Source organism: Drosophila busckii, chromosome 2R (genome assembly GCF_011750605.1).
Source record: "Drosophila busckii strain San Diego stock center, stock number 13000-0081.31 chromosome 2R, ASM1175060v1, whole genome shotgun sequence".
Taxonomy (NCBI): Eukaryota; Metazoa; Arthropoda; class Insecta; order Diptera; family Drosophilidae; genus Drosophila; species Drosophila busckii.
This window is the reverse complement of record NC_046605.1, coordinates 20824022-20844343: the sequence shown is the minus strand read 5'-3', so window position 1 is coordinate 20844343 and position 20322 is coordinate 20824022. Positions and strand designations below refer to the sequence as shown.

At 39.3% G+C, this 20322-nt stretch overlaps 2 protein-coding genes and 3 non-coding genes across 6 annotated transcripts; 2 read left to right on the top strand and 3 right to left on the bottom strand.

The window, feature by feature from the left end:
• Window positions 1-28: 28 nt before the first annotated feature.
• On the bottom strand, window positions 29-14083 carry LOC108597415 (patched domain-containing protein 3). The gene is made up of 10 exons (XM_017983965.2): window positions 13965-14083; window positions 6657-6787; window positions 6451-6596; window positions 4139-4353; window positions 3898-4079; window positions 3661-3840; window positions 3373-3536; window positions 2973-3311; window positions 2092-2405; window positions 29-2031 (listed from the first exon to the last, which is right to left on the bottom strand). The coding sequence occupies exons 2-10, from the start codon at window positions 6785-6787 to the stop codon at window positions 136-138; spliced, it is 3567 nt and encodes a 1188-aa protein (XP_017839454.1). The 5' UTR covers window positions 13965-14083; the 3' UTR covers window positions 29-135.
• Trnae-cuc lies at window positions 4995-5066 on the bottom strand. The gene has a single exon. It is a non-coding gene; the product is annotated as a tRNA-Glu (tRNA).
• On the bottom strand, window positions 8153-8226 carry Trnan-guu. Its single transcript has one exon. It is a non-coding gene; the product is annotated as a tRNA-Asn (tRNA).
• On the top strand, window positions 8361-8434 carry Trnan-guu. Its single transcript has one exon. It is a non-coding gene; the product is annotated as a tRNA-Asn (tRNA).
• A 3502-nt stretch (window positions 14084-17585) lies between the features above and the next one.
• On the top strand, window positions 17586-19274 carry LOC108595771 (gastrula zinc finger protein XlCGF17.1). Of its 2 annotated transcripts, none has more exons than XM_017981060.1 (2): window positions 17586-18027; window positions 18312-19274. In XM_017981060.1, exons 1-2 carry the CDS (start codon window positions 17646-17648, stop codon window positions 19136-19138), a joined length of 1209 nt encoding a protein of 402 aa, XP_017836549.1. In that variant the 5' UTR covers window positions 17586-17645; the 3' UTR covers window positions 19139-19274. The 2 variants fall into 2 exon arrangements, with proteins under 2 accessions (XP_017836549.1, XP_017836550.1); XM_017981061.1 differs by having other exon boundaries at window positions 18008-18027; window positions 18316-19274.
• The last annotated feature ends 1048 nt before the right edge of the window (window positions 19275-20322 follow it).

Below are 20322 nucleotides of genomic sequence, written 5' to 3'. Positions count from 1 at the left end.
TTACAAAAGAATGACATTTGTTTGTTTCGTAAATTGACTATTGGTAAAATTAAATGTTTAAATTATAAATATGCTTTTATTTTAGGCTAAACTTAATTAATCGCTGCTCAGAAGAATTGTATATGCAAACTGCTCTCAATAGTCGCCATATTGATAGGTCGGAGGCTGCTGCTGGTGCTGCTGCTGCTGCTGGTGCTTAAGGCTGTTGGGCTGATAGAGATTATGATGCGATATGGAGCGATGGGCAAAGCGTGCTGGGACTGCGGCAGTCTCTATATACGAATGCGAATGTCGCTGACTCGGCGACTGCGTGCGTCTGGCGCGACGCTCTTCAATGTTCGCTGGCCAGCGCTGATGGTAGCGCGTTGAGTCCTCCGAGGAGCGACGGCGATGATAGCGTTTGCCAGCAGGCACTTGCATTGCCAGCGGCGATGAATCGCGAGCACGCAAAATACTGGCGTCCAGCTGCTGTCGATAGGTGCTCTCATCACCGCTGCCGGCGCTCAGCTGCGCCTGCATATACTGACGTCGCATCCGCTCATCCAGCGAAGAGTGGGGCGTGGGTGTGTGCAGCTCAATGACATCGCCATGTGAGTTGTGCCGCACGCGCTGCATGTCCCTATCGTAGACCTGGCTGCGACGCTGCTTGTTGCGCTGATGCAGCTGCTCGTGGGCATCCAGACGCTGACGCCACTCGGCGGCAGACAGCTGCAGGCCATAGAGATCGGTTTGAGGCTTGAACTGGGCAGCGCCTGTGCTTCCGTACATGTCGATGTTTTGGTAGCTGGAACGACGCCAGGGATCCTCATAGCGGCGTGGCGGCTGCTCAGTCACAGGCGCGTTGTTATCTGCCAATTGCTGCTGTCGTCGCTGGGAGCGGCTGGAGCTGCTCTCGCTCGAATCTTCGCCAGAAGTGCCCAAGCCTTGATCCTTCTCATCGACGCCGTAGGCCTTGTAGGGCGCACCCAGGAAACCCTTGGAGCCATATGGTCCCATGCTTGGATATTGCATGTAATAGGACTGCGCGAATGGCTTCTCCAGTACATGGGCCAGCTTCATGTCCGTTAAGCTGTCGTCCACTTCCGCATCGCTGCCATCATCACGTCCCGTCCAGGTTTGCCAGGAGCCTGGACCGAACAGTGACAACAGGACGGGCAACAAGAACAAGCCATGCATCGCACCAAAGAATATAACCAGGAAGACCATTTTGAAGAAAACCAAAAATATATAACTCTGCGCCAAGAGCAGTGCGATAATGCCTAATATGGTCGAACTGCTGCCCTGTACGATGGGCAAGCCCAGGGAGTGCAATGCTTCACGCACGCGCGCCTTGGGACTGCGCTTCTTGGAGGACATATAGGTGTAGCAGATGTGGGCCGTGAAGTCTACGCTGAAGCCTATGCACATTATCAGATTGATCATGGAGATGGAGTCCAAGTTGACATCCCACAGAGCCATATAGCCGGCAACGCCCAGTTCGATCGATATGACGGAGAAGGCGACCCACAGAGAGCATAGGATATTGGGTATGAATATGAAGGAAATAATCATCATAATGATGGCGCCTATGACCATAGCTTGCAACGATACGGGCCGCACCAGCTCGAACTGATCGAAGAACACGAAGTAGGGATGAAAGATGGACGCGTTGAGCGGTGAATCCTTGCAGATTTTGCGAAGGTCTCGAACCATTTCCTTTTCATGATTGGTGTCCGTTATGTTGACAGCTTGTATCAGAAATCTGGAGGCTATTATCTGGGACTCATCCTCATTGAACTTGACGTCCAGCGAGAACGGATTGCCAGGGAAGAGCCAATGCTCCTTCACAGCGTCTATAAAGTCCGCCTCATCGTCTATGGTCGTGTTGAGGTAATCGTTATTGCGGTCAATAAACGACAGAAAAGAGCGCAGCCACGATTCCGTATAAAGCGAGGAAGTCACATAGGAGGTGTGCTCCAAAGTGCGAGTTAGATTCTCAAAATGATATTGGATCTCTGGATCAGAGTAATTCAGAGCGCCTGCTACAATAACCTAAAGAGAAACGCGATCATTTAGAGATTGGTATTTATTCCATTCGAATTTAGATCTTACCTGCATGCGGTACGGGAATTCGCGATAGTAATCATCCTCGCGATCGAAAAACTCCACCGAATAGGAATCAGCGCGTGATAATTTACGACGTTCCAGTCCCTCCTTGATTTGGGTCACACCGTAACAAGCGCCGGCCAGATAGCTAGCAAAGGCTAGTATAATAATGGCCTTGCACCATTTATTGTTAATAACTGCAGCAAGTCTGTCCTTGAAGAATGCCATAAACATGTGATCTTTGTTGTCGATGGGATTATCGGGATCTTTGGGATCAATGCCGCCAGCCATAATGGCCTTATAGAAATAGTTGCGCTTTTCTGGAAAAAAAAAGTTAACCATGATGCTCGTATAAATCAATGTAATCTTTGAGAGAATTGTAATTTGAACTTGAACTCAATTCAATTCTATACACTTTGACATTTTTATAACAAAACTTAAAACGGGTATCCTAAAGTGGAGCCAATGTATGTAACATGACACATAATAAATATCGATTAGACCAAGTCTGTCAGTTTCTCCGTCTGTCTGTATAAATTACAAGATCACAGAGACTATAAGAGATACCCGGTGTGGTATATAAAAACTCCTATACCCAAACTAGATTCAGTTTATTTTTAAAATTTGAATATCCTCCTCCATTTATCTATTTCTCAGAAATAACTCTAATCAAGTGTATTTTGTATTGGCAGCGCCCAACTTAACACGCGCCCATTACACTATACAGAGCGCTTGGCTTAGTGGACTGAGACTCATGATCAAGATCAGGCAGCAGCTGTCTGTCTGTTCTCAAAGCAGGTTACACTTATAACTGGAACAAGTAGAACTTGTTACCAAGCAACCAATTTAAAGTTAATTGCCTCAGACTAGAGTCCAACCGAACTTACCTTTGATAGCCACCGACATCGGCTGCACCTTGCAGCCAAAAATAGCATGCAGATTCTTTCGCTCTCTATAGCCAGATATAGCCATGCAGGCGGCAAAGAACGTAATGTGCCACATGAAGGTAAAACAAACAGCGAATACCGAATAGGTGCAGAAGATTTTCACCGAACGAAATGGACTGATGATGCCGATGAGGAACGAAATAAAGTCTGTCACTGAGGTGATGGTTATGGAAACTGCCGCCTCGGACATCATGTGGGCCATGCGTTCGTGTACGGGCATTTTAGCCGGAGTTCGGCGCCAGCCCGCCAGCATGACAAAGGTATCATCAATGCCAATGCCTAAAAGAAAGTTCGCTTAGTTAGACTTAAACACTTTTGGTTAAGTTTCGATCAGGCTTACCAATCATCAAGAAAGGCGCTGCTAAATTGATGCCTATGAATTCGATGCCACAATACATGGCCAGGCCAAAGGCAGCTAGCGTGGCCATAATAGCGGACACATTGCCCATCATGCCCAGCCAAGGCTTTGAACGCACAGCATCGCCCATCATGCAGGTAATAATGCTGAAAACAATTAAATATTGTAATACAATTGTAGGCATTATGTTTAAACTATTAATTCACAGCTTCAAAGCTAATTCTAAGATTTTATCTTCGACACTTGAAATATTCTATTCTTTGAGCTCACCTAAACAAACCCATTAGCAAAAAGGTTGAGCTAAAATATGGCACCACTGTTTTGGTGTTTTTCTCCAGCTCGTGGTCCAGCGTGCGTGAGGCAAAGTAGGACACTGATATATGCTTAAAGGTGCCCGTTTCTTCAGCTTTGCCCACCACACGCAGAAAAGTCTCCTCCCATTCGGCACCCCTACGAGAAGAAGACAATAGAATTGAGGTCCATGGAGCTTTTAAGTTCACAACTCACTTGGCATCTTGACGCTTCGTATCGGCGGTAACGAAGTAAACCAGTTGGATGGCCGGCACGCTAATAATATAATTATCTTCCGTTAGCTTGGTGCCACCGAAGAAAACTGGAAACGCATGCGCATCCCAAGTAACTGGATTAAACATGATGGGAAATGAGAGATTCAATTGACCCGATTCAATCTGCGAAAAGAGCACAAAAGTTAGCGTGTGCATTCACTAGAGAGAGCAGCACAACTTACATCATCCATTAGCACATCCAGATTCAAAATATCATTCTCAAAGCACTCGTTCTCCCAGCGAGCACAGTTGTCCTTGTAGGTGAAGGTGTCACCATCGTATGTGGTGGTGGCATTCTGTATAAGATTGTCCAGCATGCGCAGCTCCATGAAGACCTCGCGTCGCAACATGTTCTCGTCCCCATCTTTGGGTATTACGATGACGCGTCCGAAGCGACCTGGACAAAGGCGAGAGAGAAACAGTTAGCTTACACTTTCGCTACAGGTTGAGTGTTCAGATTATCTAATATTAGTGCGGCACATACATAGTACAGTATGTAAAGCTTCAGCTTTGATTTAATCAAATGCTGTGCTGGCTGGCTAGGCCTTCTTCAATGCCAGCACCTCCATTGTGTGCGACGTGACAATTATTTGAATGAGCCCTCAGTTTAAGTTTTATGAGCTATATTCGCGTGTACGTCATTTGCTTTGATTTGCTCTGTACCAAATTGTTTCGCTGTGTTTAATGCGCCATAACACATGCAGGCCAGGCCTTAGACTTTAGGCCCAGCTCGCATCAGTCTACGCAAACAGCTGGCGGGACTATAAACAATTCGTGAATGCAGCTAAGGAAACAATTTTGAACGCCAGTTTTGTGAATGAACTTTTGAGTTTATTTGTAGACACATCATAATATTAGAAAATATTAATTGTTTATTAAACAATTAAAGTGTGCGAAAGCGAGAATAGAAATACACAGGCAATAATTATTTGAATTGAATTATTCATATAAAACAATAAATTGGAAAAATTTCTAAAACAATAATATACACTTAAGCTTTTAGTATATAAAAAAAAATAAGAGAATTCTCGCTAGTCTTTCCCATACCGGGAATTGAACCCGGGCCTTCCGGGTGAGAGCCGGATATCCTAACCACTAGACAATATGGGAGATGCTTGCCGTGGCGTTAAACTCAAACTTGAGCAGCTTGCTGCGATGAAAAACGCTTGAAATTGATTAAAATTTATGCGCTATGGCATCATACTACATGTACATACATATGTGTTTATGTTTATCTGGGCAATCAATTTATATAACATTTAAACGAAGCAGCGCAAAGAAACCTCATACAATAAATTGGCGTTAAAGCATTTTGTTGCGCTCTATAAAAAAAAATAGCCATACTTGTAAGCAGAGCGAAAGTTGCACTCTGGGAGTTTTGTTGCGGCGCTTGCTTGCAATGCGTCTTGGCTTTTGGACATTCACGTCTGGCAGCACAAACACACACATGCACATGCACATGCACACATGTGGGAACGAGTGCGATCAAAAGTGCAAGCCTAGCCAAGCGCAGCAACTGCTCGTAATCGTCTGAATTTGGTCTAGATAATGCTCGTAAACAGTTAGCTATAGTCGTTGTGGTTGTAGTTGAAGCAATTGTAGCTATGTTCATCTTCAGCATAAGTTCAATGATGCTGCCACAGACCCAAATGATGTGCGCGAACTTTTAACAGCAAATAACTCGCAGGCCTCGTTCAACATATGCGCAACAAGTGCGCGCGGCATTTTGCAAGAATCATTTGCAAAAACGCAACAACAACAACTGCAAAAAAAAATTGCGCATATTTATTTGATTGCGCTTGAGCGTTTCAACTAGTTTAAGCTAGTCATAAAAAACAGCAGCAAGCAAATGCAACAACGTTCAGTAATTTTTTTTAAATGATTTTTGTATAAAGTTTTTGAGCTGTACGTGTTCACTTTCCCATGTGGCCACTGGCCAAGCCTATTTTCAGAAACTCAAATAAATTTTTACAAACTAACAAACTGATTAGCTAATAAATTAAATTGGCGCATTAAATTTGTTTCTAACCTCAGGGCCAAGATCTGCGTTAACTTTTGCAGTGCCAATTGCATTAGGCAATTTAATATATGTAAGTATTTCCATTTGAAAAGAAATTCAGCTATTTGGCATAATTGTTGCTCTGCCTAATAAGCATTTAACGCTGTTAAGAGCGTGAAATTGTTGGCGACCCTACACAGCTTTGTTATGCTTCAAATTATATACATACTTACTTATTTAGTTAGGTAGTCTTGAACTCAAAGTCAATTCAACAACGACAACGACAACGACTAAAAGGAAAAGTGTTTGGGGCTTACAAACAGCGGCATATTTTGCTTTCGTCAAAGTTGAGGCTTGCAAAAAGCTTTTGTGTGGCAATCTGCAGTTGAAAATTGCTCAATGCCCCTTGGCAATTATGGTTAACAATTGTCGTCCGTACATTGCATATAAAGATTCCACTAAGGGGTGTTGGTTGGGTTTGGTTTTCTGACTTACCGGGTCTTGTAATGCGTCCCACATTGAAGCGATGTGTATAATTCACTTTGAAATATTGCTCAACGATCGCACGCTCGGCCTTACCCTCGCCATTAATGGGCGAAAACAGATATTCGGGATCAATTTGATATTTTAATTGCTGATAGCTGTAAGTTAAACAAAACTATTTAATTTCAGTTTTTGCTTAGCAAATTTGCGTTACTCACCCCGTCATGCAGAGGAGCGTTATCATCACCGGTATTATCACAAAATAGCCCGGATGTTTGGCTATACATATGCCCAGGTGATAGAACGATTTGTTCAGTGTCTTATCGACACAAGATATCCCACAAGTCATCTGTATAAAAATATATAACATTTTATTTTATTTAGAATTATTTATTATTTTGAATCGTTGAGAACATTTATCTTATGCACTACTCGAAAAACATTGAGACATAACTCGAAAGCGACTCAAAAATGTTCACAAAAAAATTACTAATGAACCCTTACGACGCAGAACAGTCAGAGAATCAAGTAACTGGGCGGAAGGCACACTCCTTAGTTCTCAAACAAGCGACGCATGTCCCCTCTCCTAAGCACTGAGGATTGTATGCCTGAGCTTTTCTTCAATAAAGGGTACAGGGTCTCCCTTCCAAATGGACAATACTGGGAACAAATACCCGCCCAGCTGTAAAATTCCCTCAATGGAGACGTCCTCTATCTCCCGAATTAATGATTAAGAAGAACTCCCTGATGGCTTTTGCAAAAGCTGTAACTGTTTAGGAAAGTATAGATCATCTTTTCTGTGACTTTCCTACACTTGGAAGGAGGCGAAACAGGAATTAATAAAAATAATAAAATTTGTATGATCAACTAATCAATTGAGAATAATTTTACAATACAGATTGTGTGGTAATCCAAGCTAAACCCTCCTAGCTACTCCTAGCCGCAGTCAAACTATGTTTAATGAAACTCGATTTAAATATTAGAAAAACGGACTAAAAGAATTCTAGTTAATTTTCGCTACTATATCAGGAAACGAGCGCAATTATTATTATTAATTAAGAAAGAAAGCTTGAAAATAAATCAAATTTATATAAATATCAATTTTTTTTCCAGCTGTTTGAATTTGTAGCACAGACGCATTAAGTCTAAACTCGAATTGCGTGCAGCTGCGTAGACATAGTTAAGTGAAGGTGAAAGACAAAAGGCAAAGTTAGTTTATATAGCTTGGCTATATACACACACTTACACATACACACACACACACACATGCGTACCGCTTCACTGGGCTAATGCATGTTTGCTTGTACTTGTGAGTTGCCTTTGGTCATCGACACCTTCAACTTACACTCAACACACGCATTTTTTATTTAGCTAAAAGTATATATATATATATATGTATTTGTATAGCTGCCCTTGTTCATCTAACACAACAATAGAATCAACAAATACAGCGAAAACAAAAACGTTAGCTAATATAATAATGCACATTAACATGATTATAGAAGTCAAGTACGAGGGTATTACTTCAACTTTTGATTTGGTCAGCTTAAAACTAACTTGTAAATAAATAAATATAAATGCAAGATAATCAAACTTGATAACTTTACCTTCTAATCTGAGTGAGCATATTGAAAAGCATATTCATTACAAAATGTAATGAATGAAACAGAATATACTTAAATAAAATATAAAATGAAAACAAAAAATTTGTGCTCGCCCCCGGGTGGACTCGAACCACCAACCTTTCGGTTAACAGCCGAACGCGCTAACCAATTGCGCCACGGAGGCTCATGTAAATTGGACGCCAAGTGTTCTATTCGTTATGCGATCAACATGCTCGAGCATTTAGTATGAGAGCGGTCGCTTTGCTTTTATTCTACGGCCTACGCTTGAATAGCGTTTTAGTTCCCCATGTTGTCGCAGCCTCCGTGGCGCAATTGGTTAGCGCGTTCGGCTGTTAACCGAAAGGTTGGTGGTTCGAGTCCACCCGGGGGCGGATTTATCTTTTGTTAAAAATTTATTATTTATTTTACAATCTTAATTCCTATGTATTTAGTATACCAAACATGGCTTTGTTATTGAGGAAATTCTTGCTAACATTTACTATTTGTTGCTGCGCAATTAGTAAAAAAAAAAAAATACAATTAGTTATGCCAAACATAGAATGACATATTGGCTTTATGAATACAATATTATTTTCAAAACAAAATGTTTCTATGTATCGTACTCTACATGAATAGAACATTAGCATTATAATTACTCAAGACGCCTCCCATAACAATGACAAGAAACAATAAGAATAAGAAGGCACAGGCCATGAGCAAATGTTGTCATTATGTTGTCTGTATGTATGTGTGTGAACCTGGATTGAGTTCAACGACAACTGACGCTGCACTTTTACCAAAATATAAATTGTAACAAAATTAAAGCAGATATTACAACATGGTGGGCATCAAGGTTAGAGTTGTGCACAAAGATTTGGTTAAGCGCTGGCATAACGGTTCATTATGTCAAAGTGATTTGATAAACAACAAACAGCCAAGGAGCCAAAAGTGTTGTGACAACAGTCGCCAACTCGAACTCCAACTCTAACTTGTTGCTTAGGCAAACCATTGAGAGTGCTTCAAAAAATATACAGACAAATATTTTTTGTTATTTTTTTTCTTTATGTTGTGTGTGGAAAGAGACTTTGACCAGTGCGCCAACATTGAAAGCAAAATATAATGCAAGCCAACAAGCTGAAACCTAAATTGTTCAACAATTTGCTGCTTGAATGAAAACGATTTATTTATCTACATACATATTGCTTGGATTCACTTTTTTCACTTGTGCGCCAAAATCAAATTAATAATTTCGAAAATTTCATTTTGCTTTGGCGCAACTTTACTCATCATCAAAAATCGACAGACAATTAGCTCGGTCTGCTTTTATAGCTGATGCTTAACTGATTTCTTGTGAAGCTGCGATGTGTTGTAAGCTGTATTTCCGCCTCTTATTATGCAAAAATTGAATACACAGACAGCCAAAAATACAATCCCAAAACATCCCAAAGAGTCATGAATGAACTTAGCCGCCATGTCGCAAGCCCAAAAGCATTAGCCTCAGTTTTCAACATCGGCCAACGCAGTCAGCCGACATTAGCCGAGGTCTGCTTAAGTGCCTAACAATGTGTGCATATTTTTATGGCGGCTACTGTGACAAAACATAATATTTGGGTGCGTAAACTAAGAACTTTTAAGCGTTTTTTAAAGACGCTAACTAACAAGATTTCTGTTTGCTAACTCTCATTAGTTTAAAAATGATAAAAGTAAGAGATTTTAAATCTCAAGTATCTGGCAAATTTATTTGTTTATTAACTGTAGCGTAGTTTCGACGTCTAATACTTTCGTTTACAAACAAAACAATCGGCACGCATTAGGAATTCTTTACAGTCTATTATGCGTTGAGAAAGTTTTCGGTCAAACAAATATTTTGTCGCTTAAGTCTTTTGTTTCGGCTCGGAGCGGCGCTGCTGCCGCTGCTGCTGCTTTTGGTCAGCGCCAAAAAACAATTTAACAAATTTATTATTATTGGTGATACACCCGTATATCTGATATGCATATCGTTTTCTTTATAAGAATTTCTGTAGAGGTTGTGCTACTTTTGCGGCTTTTTGCCAAGATCTGTCTGGTTTTGAGGTTAACAATATATTAACATATTATTTAAGGTCAGCTCCAGTCAAAAGATCTTTATGGAAAAAGTTTAATACTAAAGTTCATTTTGTTGTTACAATTTTACAAAAATATTTATCCTAATTTCACGCATGTAATAAAATTTTCATCAACAGCTTCTTATATAACTGTAAACATGTTTTCATTTTGTTGCACAACTTGCCACAGGCCGGCTTCTTAAATATTTATTCAATTTATACGATATAAATCAATGTATATATAATGTTAAAGAAAAAGCGCAAATTGATTGGAGCGCTTTAGCCGCAAATATTTAATTCAACAAGTTTTTCTTTTTGCTAAAAACTAAAGTCCACAAACTTTCACTTTCGCTTTGAGTGTGTGTGTGTGTGTTTTATTTTGCTTTTGCATAAATTCCGCAAAGTTAAATTTAATTAATATTCAAAATAATTTTGCTAAACAACAAACATGGCTATTAAATTTGGAATTGAGTATTGCCAAAGTTATTTTATATTTGAAATTTGGGTCAAGTCATTGGAGTAGAACACGAGACGTCGCTGACCTTAGCGCTGGGGGCGTGGGCGTGGCATGGCTTATTAAACGACATTATAATTGTGTTATTGTCAACTGCTAATAACAACAACAACAGCAGCAGCAGCAACAACAGCAGCAACCTTTGCTGTATTTCTTACAATTGTTGCCACACAAATGTTTGCAATGAATATTAAACGCACCACGAAGCCGAGGCCAGCAAATTAGCATTGAACAGTCACCAAAATTTCAAATTACCTCCCGAAATTTGTAAGTCTTATCTTACTTGGCGCAGGTTCTGCCCGCCGCCTGCGAGAAGCAGCAGCAGCTCAACGAAAACCAAAACCAAAAACACTTTCTACTTTTTCTGTGCGATTTCAAGCTCAAGTTGTTGGGCTTTGAGTTGAGTTGACGCATGCGCGCATGGCCCAAAGCATGGAACTGGGTCACACATACACACACACATGTACAGAGAGCAAACAACAACAAAATCAACGTCATACGGTCTCGCTCAAGTTAACTGCTTTCAATTTTGATTTAAATTGAACTCTTTCCATTGTATTTTTTGATTTTGGATTTTTGTTTAGATTTCTTAGCATTAATTAACAATGGCTTAGCTAGTATGTAAATCGCTTAAGACTGCAAGTGGCTTAATTAATTGTTAGTCTTTGGCTAGAGTTTCAATTAGCTTATTGGCTTATCTGTCTGGACTTGAGTGTTTGTTTAAAGTTAAACACTTCCGGTCGTAGTACGTATATGGTACTAATTGATTACTAGAATTTAAGAAGATATTTGATATTCTCTTTTTTTCATAATTTAATTCTATTCTATTCTGTCAGCTTATTCATTGTCAACTGATTTTGTATTTTAAATTTTACGCTCTACACTCATTATGGAAACCCAAAGTTTTATTTGCGCTTTAAAGCAAAATGAATATTCCTAGAGTATTCTAGGAATTCCATTAGAAATTGTGAAGCGTACAGTTGATACCGAGTTCAACTAGTTGAGCCTCAGTCGGAGCCTCAGCCACAGGTAGAGCCGCCTACACTTAATTGCTCTGATACGCTCTTCGATCCCGTCGCAGCAATTTTCCACCCTTGAGAATTTTCGTGGTATCATTTTCATTCTCTTGCCCCATCAACAGGTAGACAAATGCAAACTGGTTTCAACTGGATACAAGTATAAGTATTCCATCAACTGGCCAGCAATCAATTAACAAGTTTGCAACAGTTTTGACACGCGACTTGATGAGCATTCAATAATTTGCTAAAATTAACAAAGTGCCATAAATATGCAAAGAGAAGTTGTTGACTAACGAGGGAAATGTTTACGCAAACGCTTAACAAGAAAGCTTTAAGTTAGGACCAACTTCAATTAGCCGCCAATTGAGCTTAAGTGAGAAATGGCCCCAAGCTGAATGAGACTTCAGTTTATTGTTAGAGACCCTTGTGCCTAGACAACTTGTCTAGGCATTGGAATCGAGTATATAGAGCAAGTGTTTTTACTCTTTATTGCAGGCAAATAAACTTAGTTTGCAAAATATTAAATGGGCTATGATTACACAACCTTTAAATTCACTTTGACTAGGGAATCGCAGCAAACACGCACGGCATTGATCACGCTGAAGTTTGATTTAATTCCGATTTTTCTTATTTTTTTTGTGGGCTTAAATCCTCTTTTTTTTTCTTTTTGCAAGGAAGTTGGGGGGAAATAAATGTTTCAAAAATATAAGCGAGTTGCTTCGAAAATAGAGGAACTTACGCAGCAATTAGGTTGGTATAGCTCCTATAATCTCTGAGATCTTGTTGCTCATACAGACGAACGGACATGGTTATATCGACTTAGTTTGTCTTGCTGATCAGGAATGTATGTACTTTATGGGGTCTTTGCACAACTTCATGATACCCTTAACCATTTTTTATAATAAATCTCAAAGTGTATCAAACAACTTGGAAAATATAATTGAAAAGATTTGTTTCCAACTAATGTAAGTAGTGACTTTAAAGTTATGCAAAGTATTTTCAAAATAACTAATGCGTTGAGAATGAACACTTGTGGGCAAAAACTATTTAAGACTGTACCTTATAATTTATAATCTTACTATTAGTTTCAGCCTGACACTTTCTTTTTAATTTCCAGTTGACTTGTCAACTATTTTTGATGCGGCCTAAGCTTTAAATGCAGCGTTTTTATCTGATTTTCTTCTCGCTTTTGCTTTCATATGTGTGTCTGTCAATATAAAGATTTATGAAGTCAATGTCGAGTGGAAAACTAAATAATAAAAAAACATAGCGCTGTCATATAATTGCTCATTTTCTAAGGAAAGTAAGCTGGAGAGTAAAAGTCGTGTGATAGGTCTTATTAGCCAGATCTGCAGCGAAAGAAAGTGCAAGTTGTGGAGGTGAGATAGATATTTGTTTGAGCTGCGGATTAAGTTGGGTATGCCAGGTATGAGTAATTAATCGATAAATCGAGCGCGTATTTGCGGCCTTGAGCATAATTATATTTGCTGGCATAGACAATTGATTAAAGCTGAACCCAAACGGGTTTGGCAATTTCACTGCAACTTTCATTACCTTTGACTCCTTGGCAGCCCGAAAAACAAACCAAAGGGGAGTTTACATGCTCCAAACCGGATCAGACCGTAGCCAAAGCTAATGACGTGCATTCAGCTTCAGTTCATATGCATTTATTTATGAAACATATTTATGTAATCACATCGTATGTTCGAAATGCAAACTTATGAAAAAATGTTTGACTGTTGGCCAATGTTTGTTATTGGACTTGATATGTTTTTTGATTGTTGTTTATCGCTGTTTTCCGCTTCAGCTTCATTTTCTGTGACTCTTAATGCCAATTTGGCTTCGGACATTTGGTAAATCTCAGGTGTTGCTGTTACCAACAAGTTGCTGTTGCTGTTGGTAATTAAAGCTGCTGCTGCTACTGCTGCTGCTCCAATTTGCGTTTGCATTCATTTAGCTGTCAGATGTCTAGAGTTGCGAGTGAAAATTGTTGCTCATTCTGTTAATTATAGCTGCCTCGCCAAGGTGAATAGTTTCATAAAAAAAAGTAACTTTTGTCAAGTCAATTATGCGAAATTTATTTTATTTAAAATGCTATCAAGCCCAAATTAATAATAATTGAGTAAATTGCTGCTTAACAACAACTGTCTGGAGTGCGAGTATTATGAATTATATTCCAAGTTCCTTACTACGCATTTTCATCTGACAAAAATTCCGATACGCAGTTAGCGTAGCAACCCCTAAGTGAACCCCCTTCATAAAAAAAAATGTTTGTTTTACTGCGCCTTGCTTAGAAATAATTTACCTTGCTTGATTCTTTGTGCGTTGAAAATTCGTTGTATCCAAATTAAACAAATTTATCCACAAATTTGTTATTTCGTTTTTGGAGTCTTCTTTCTCTCTGGAAAATTCGATTGCACTGTTTTCGAGTTTTGCATGCAATTTGCACAATATATTTATTTAATTAATAATTATTAAACACTAAGCACTCTCGCTGCTTTTGTATTTTGCGCCATATTTATATTAAATTTCACTCTGTTGTATTCGAAAACCGTTACAAAACTACTGCACACACACACACACACAATCACACAGAGAGACACACAAAGCGAGGAATTATTTATTAGCAGCCAAAAATATTTCGCATCCGCTTGCTTTGAGACCGTCTCACGGACTAAAAACTAAAATCACGCCAACTGAGCTCCAAACCCAAACCCAAACCCAAAGCGCACAATATCGGCGGCTGAGCAATGCAATTTACTGAGAGCCGGCAACAAGTGAGAGGGAGAGCAAGAGCGAGAGCGTACCAACGACTGAGCACAGTTTCTTACGCTCTCTCCATTTCTCAGCGCGCTCAGCTTTAGTTCACCTGGCTACCTGTAGTGCTCTCTCTCTCTCTCTCTCTCTCTCTCTCACCGGCTTTTGCTGCAGCAGGTTTTCAGTTTTTGTGTGTTTCGGGAAAAATCATTTTCTTATACCTGTTAAGAAATATGAGCACAGGTGCTAGTCTCTGCTTCAGTCTCTGTTGTTGTTGTTGTTGTTGTTGTTGCTGCTTTTGCAGTTTCTGTTGATTTGCATTGCGCTTAAGCCTGAAGGTCAAATTTTCTCTCGTTAATCGCATTGCCACTTTCTTCGGCAGCGACAATCATTTGCGCCTGTGCAGCGTTTTTATTTGCTTTGCATTATCTTTTACTTGCATTGCTACCCACCTTATATTTGTATGTGTGTGTTTTTATGATTCATTTGTATTCACATATGTACATACATACTGATGTAAATGTTACTTTGTTTTTATGTAAGGGCAATATATGTACTTGGACTGCAGTTCATTGGAATCATATACAAACTATTTATGCATACTTAGGCCTAGGCAACCCCTAACCCTTTACCTTAGGTACATTTTATCTGAAACAAATATGAATGCGTATTCCAATCCAATTCTTGTTTAAAAATTATTTATCTATGCTTCATTTTAAATATAAGCAAAAACATTAAGTAAACAAATAAAATATTAATACTAATAATTTAATTTCAAAATTGCAATTAGTGGTGAACACAGTTGGCCATACAAAAAATTGTTAAAATTTCTTAGAGTAAGTCATTGATTAAGCATTACATTAATTCTAAAATTCTGCACTATGTAGCATTGGTGATAAAATAGCCACTGCTTTTCATAGATAAAATAGCCAAGAAAATCACCAACCACTCAAAAAAAAAAACAATTCACGCAATTATTTATGAATCAAGTCACACAATTTTTTCATAACAGTAACAAATCTACGGATTCGCTACGGCAAAATTTATGTAGATTCTCTAGATATCGTAAAAGAAAGAATGTAGTCTGTTAGTATAATCAAATTTTGATTATACACATTCCTTTGTCACTAGTACATTCCATAGCTAAAAATAAACCCTTAGAATGTGTAATTGCAAATTGAAATTAGTGAGGGGGGACTGCGGCATGCGAGAGAGCGAAAGAGACGGAAGACTAAGCACATGAACTAAACTGAGTTACTACAGCGGAAATTTTATAATATAAATGGCGATCCGTATTGCGAATATGCTATATGCTATATGCTATATGCTATGATATTATACTATATAGCGACGTATGTCAAATAAGCACGTTCAACTCGCACGAGAATTGATGTCCCCAACCAATTGAGTTGGCTTGGCGTATGTAACTGTATCTGAATTATCTGTATCTGTATCTGAGAGTATACGTATCTGCAAAATACTATGTTGCGATGCTGCTGAGTGTTCAGATACATTCAAACATATATACACTCGCGCATAGTTGAATTTAATTCTGTGCAATCAGTGGAGATAAACGACGTACTATATATGAATATGAATACGCTCACACACACAGACACACCAACACACACATGCACATACATAAAGCCAGACATTAACAAGGCGTTGATTGGATTTTGAATGCGACTGCCATTTTCTCACAACAACAGATTAAGACGCCAGCTTATACACTGTTCAAAATTCAAAATAAATATGCTATTAAAATTGGAATTCAGCTATGAGTTGGGCAATTAGCCGTACGGCTTTCTTTACGTCTGTTTCCTTTCCAACTTTATGCTATTATCATATCTAACTGTTTCCCCTTATTTTTTTGCAGTGTTACGCATGAAGCTAAATCTTGATTAAATTAGCTTTCATTTTAGCTGCGTTAATGGGCAAGCAATAGGCTTTGCTATCATTAAGAATTAAATATCTTTTTGTCAATTCTTTGCACATTGCTTCTTTTTTTTGCAGTTCAAGTGATAAATTTTTCGAACTGCATTCACAGTGATTTACAGTCTGTTGATTTATTTATTCAATTGTTTAAGTGATTATACCCATGTGTGTGTGTATTTATCTAGTTAAAATCATATTTCGTATTATTTATTTCAAACAAGGTTGCTTGCAATGCTTTCACTGCAGCCCAATGATTTGTGATTAATTAGAAATTTGGATTTCTGTTTCTTCTAATTGTAAGTTGTATCTATTTATCGGAATTATCAATAAAAATTTAAATGTTTTAATATTTAAATGTTTTAATATTTTAATATGCTTACAAATGTAATTAAATATTGACAAAACTATTATTATTATGATTACTAATTAACCGACAATAACTCGGCATTAAATAAATTAATATATACACTATTTTATTTAATTTTTAGATTATGTATTTATTACTTACATATATATTACTAGTTAGTTATAATGACGAATGAAGCAATTTGTTGATCATCATTAATCATTAATCATTTGCCTTAATCTATGATATTTGTTGTTTGGTGAATTACTGAGGAACGATCTAACACACATGAATATTATTACATTTTACTTTATCATGTCATACATTTTACACATTTCTTCTTTTGTATTATTGTAAAAATGATAGCTTGAAGTGGTAATAGGGCTTGGGCAGCTGTGGATCTGTTGAGCTTAAGTATAACATATAGAACAACAAAGCTGAGTGGATGCTGCAAAACAAACGGGAAACCCGCTTAGTACAAAGCTCAACCTGGTGATAGTGATAAGAGCCCTAATCTATTTCTGTGAGATTAGCAGAGACGTCAAAGGGAGGTGGGAGCGGCAGCGACCCCGACCACCCAGTGTGGCAAAACGTGCCAAAAAATAAAAGAGAAGGAGAGTAAGGGAGAGAGTAATGCAGATAAGCCGCGGCGGGTCGTTCCACAGTTCAGGGCTGTCAACTAAAGATAGCCAAAAATCATCTCTCATCTTTCGAATCTCGAATGGTAATCAATTAGTAAGCAGCGAGTGTAAATTAGCCAAGTGTTTATAAAACTCTCAATTTGCTTATCGCTGAGGGCTCAGTGCCTATGTCAAGGGCTATCTCGGCGACGGCTACGTTCGGACACAGAGCTGCGAGACTACGGGCACCAATCCATGCTCACTCACAGTCGCATTCGGACGTCCATCAACGCTCCACCGCGCACCGAGCGTTACCGTACAAAGTATTATGTTCCCGCTGCTGCATCAATTGCCAATCGAGGCCGTCGCCACCGCCGTTGTTTGTCGCTGTTGTCTGCTGGAGCAGCCGAGACTGTGCCACAGCTTTCGCGACAACCAGGCGCTCAGCCAGCAGCTGCTCATCCTGGCGCCCAGTCTGCGCATCGTGCCCAGCGATATGATTTGCGATCCTTGCCTGCAGAGTTTGCATGACGCGCTCGAGTTCCGCCAGCGCTGTGAGAACTCCGAGCGTATTCTGCGTGCGCGTCTCGAGCAGGAGCTGGACGATGCTCTGGAGTGCCTGGAGCGTGAGGTGAGCTGCCTGGAGAAGCAAAAAGCGAATTCTGCACAGGCATCAGCAGAAGGTGCACTAGTGGATCTGGTTGATTTTGGTGAGAGAAAGGAATTTAAGAAAAAGAATAGAAAACAAGTTTAAAAATCTCTTCGGAATTGAGCATGGAAAAATTCCGTCTAATCTAAATATAACAGAAGCAAGAGCCAGAAGACACTTTGAGTACGCTTATCACACATTTTGCTTTTAATAGAAACAAACACTTTTATGATTATAAATACAAAATTGTTTATATTTTTTTTCGTGTGATATTCTATGTAATGTAAATAATTTAAGAATATAATTGCATTATTATATTCATTTCATACTCGCATCTTTCTGCAGGCAGCTTGGATCTATCGGATACATTTGAAGAGTTTAGCGATACACAACTGCTCGAGTGTTCGAGTTCCTGGAATATGAGCATTTTAAATACACCTGAGCATCGGATGGATACTCAGGAGCCTAGCCTAGATGATTATCGACGAGAGCAAGCGGCAGTTGATAAGCCGAAACCCAAACGCAAGCGCACGCCCCGCAAGACGCCCACAGCCGCGAAGGCGCGCTCAAGGACCCCCAAGTCCTTGCGTCCCTGCACTGAGTGCGAGAAGAAGTTCACGCGCAACTTTCAGCTCAAGCTGCACATGATCTCGGTGCATGGCTTAGGCGATGGCATGCGCTATCGCTGCGAGGTGTGTGCGAAGAGTTTCGCCTCGCTGCACAGTCTGCGGTATCATGTGACCTCGCTGCACTCCACGGAGCGTCCGTTTGTCTGCGAAATCTGCGATCGTCGCTTTGTGCTGCGCACCCAGTTGGTCTCCCACGCTCGCATGCACACGGGCGAGCCGAAGCCGCGCATCTTTCCCTGCCCCGAGTGCTCCAAGACGTGGCCCACCAAGTCGGATCTGCGCACACATATGCGCTCCCATGATCCCGACATGTCCAAGCGCCCCTACAAGTGCGACAGATGCGAGAAGGCCTTCTTCACGCGCGGACACCTCAACTCCCACCATCTGGTGCATACGGGTGAGAAGCCCTACGCTTGTCGCTACTGCGACAAGTCCTATCAGAGCGTGGGGAATCTCAACAATCATATGACGCGACTGCATGCCAACAAAATGGAGTCCGAGCTGGAGTCAAAGTACACATATCCCTTGGACATTGAGAGCTGATGGACATTGAGGTCTCATTCAGGTATTAGTCACAGTTGCAATGCCCTCAAATCATAATCGATTCAGAAACGAATATTGCACATTACATATAAAAACTTAACACTTAGTATTTATCAAATATAACAAAAATAATAAAACCGACAAAAGATTTTAAAACAATATTTATTCACTTGTGTGTTTTTATCGCCCCAAATGATGCGCCCAAATATTCTATATGAAGCAAGAGCGCAGCCAACTTTTTGATACACTTTTACAATTCTATAACAAATGGAATGAATGAGCCCATGACGTTTATATATTCTTGATCAAAAAAGACTATAAGAGCTATAGATAGTGTACATACAGAGATAGCTCAACTGTTAAAGAACGAACCAGGAATAAGATTTACAGCTTTGGTTTCTTGTTGAAAACATAATCAATTCGTACTGACTATTGATATTGACATATAAGTAAATACACCCGATTGTTTAGCGAGATGCAACAGTAAAAGTGTATCAACAAGTTGGCAGCGTCCAACGTTAATGAGTTTTTATTGTTATAAAAAGTCAAAGTGTATCAAAAGAAATGTTAATAATAGAAACTCAAAATCTAATAAGTAAGCAAGCGCACTCCTAAGTCGGACACAGCCAAAAATATCTTATCTGTTAGTACAGTTAGTACGTTACAACAGCATGTAGTCGCTTTGGCGCCACCTACCGGTAGAACAATGTAGCACTGAAGGAATAATCGTATTAATTATTTTAATTCACATCTATCTACAAATGCTTTACTAATACGTATGAGGAGTATATACTTTTATATTTTTTTTTAATATAATTAAACTTGAAGTTCAGCTTAGCGAGTGTCTGTATGTTTATTGTATGTTTGCTGATACCGACACTTAATGATATGGCACTTAATAAAAATAAAAGTAATTTTTCACATTACAAAGCAAAGAAAATAAAAAGTGAGTAGGGAAAAAAGCGCAAGTAAGTTTCCAGCACATTCCATTGCAATTTCATTTCTTATCTATTGCATAATCAGACTCTACTGTGTGGGAGTTGAAACTGATCCTTATATACTGGCCGATGTGCACTTTGCTGATCTTGATTAATTTCCACTAATCACGAAAAAAAAAAATGTCGCAGCGAATTCATTATCAGTATTGAGAATAATAAATCCTATCAAGCACTAAGCTCATGCCT

Excerpts from the sequence above, each read along its gene's own strand:
- LOC108595771 (XM_017981060.1), top strand. The coding sequence starts at position 17,646 with ATGTTCCCGCTGCTGCATCAATTGCCAATCGAGGCCGTCGCCACCGCC. Across the intron at positions 18,028-18,311 it reads AGTGGATCTGGTTGATTTTG|GCAGCTTGGATCTATCGGAT; the intron begins GTGAGAGAAAGG and ends ATCTTTCTGCAG.
- LOC108597415 (XM_017983965.2), bottom strand. The coding sequence starts at position 6,787 with ATGACTTGTGGGATATCTTGTGTCGATAAGACACTGAACAAATCGTTC. Across the intron at positions 4,080-4,138 it reads TGGATGTGCTAATGGATGAT|ATTGAATCGGGTCAATTGAA; the intron begins GTAAGTTGTGCT and ends CTCTTTTCGCAG. Across the intron at positions 2,032-2,091 it reads AATTCCCGTACCGCATGCAG|GTTATTGTAGCAGGCGCTCT; the intron begins GTAAGATCTAAA and ends GTTTCTCTTTAG.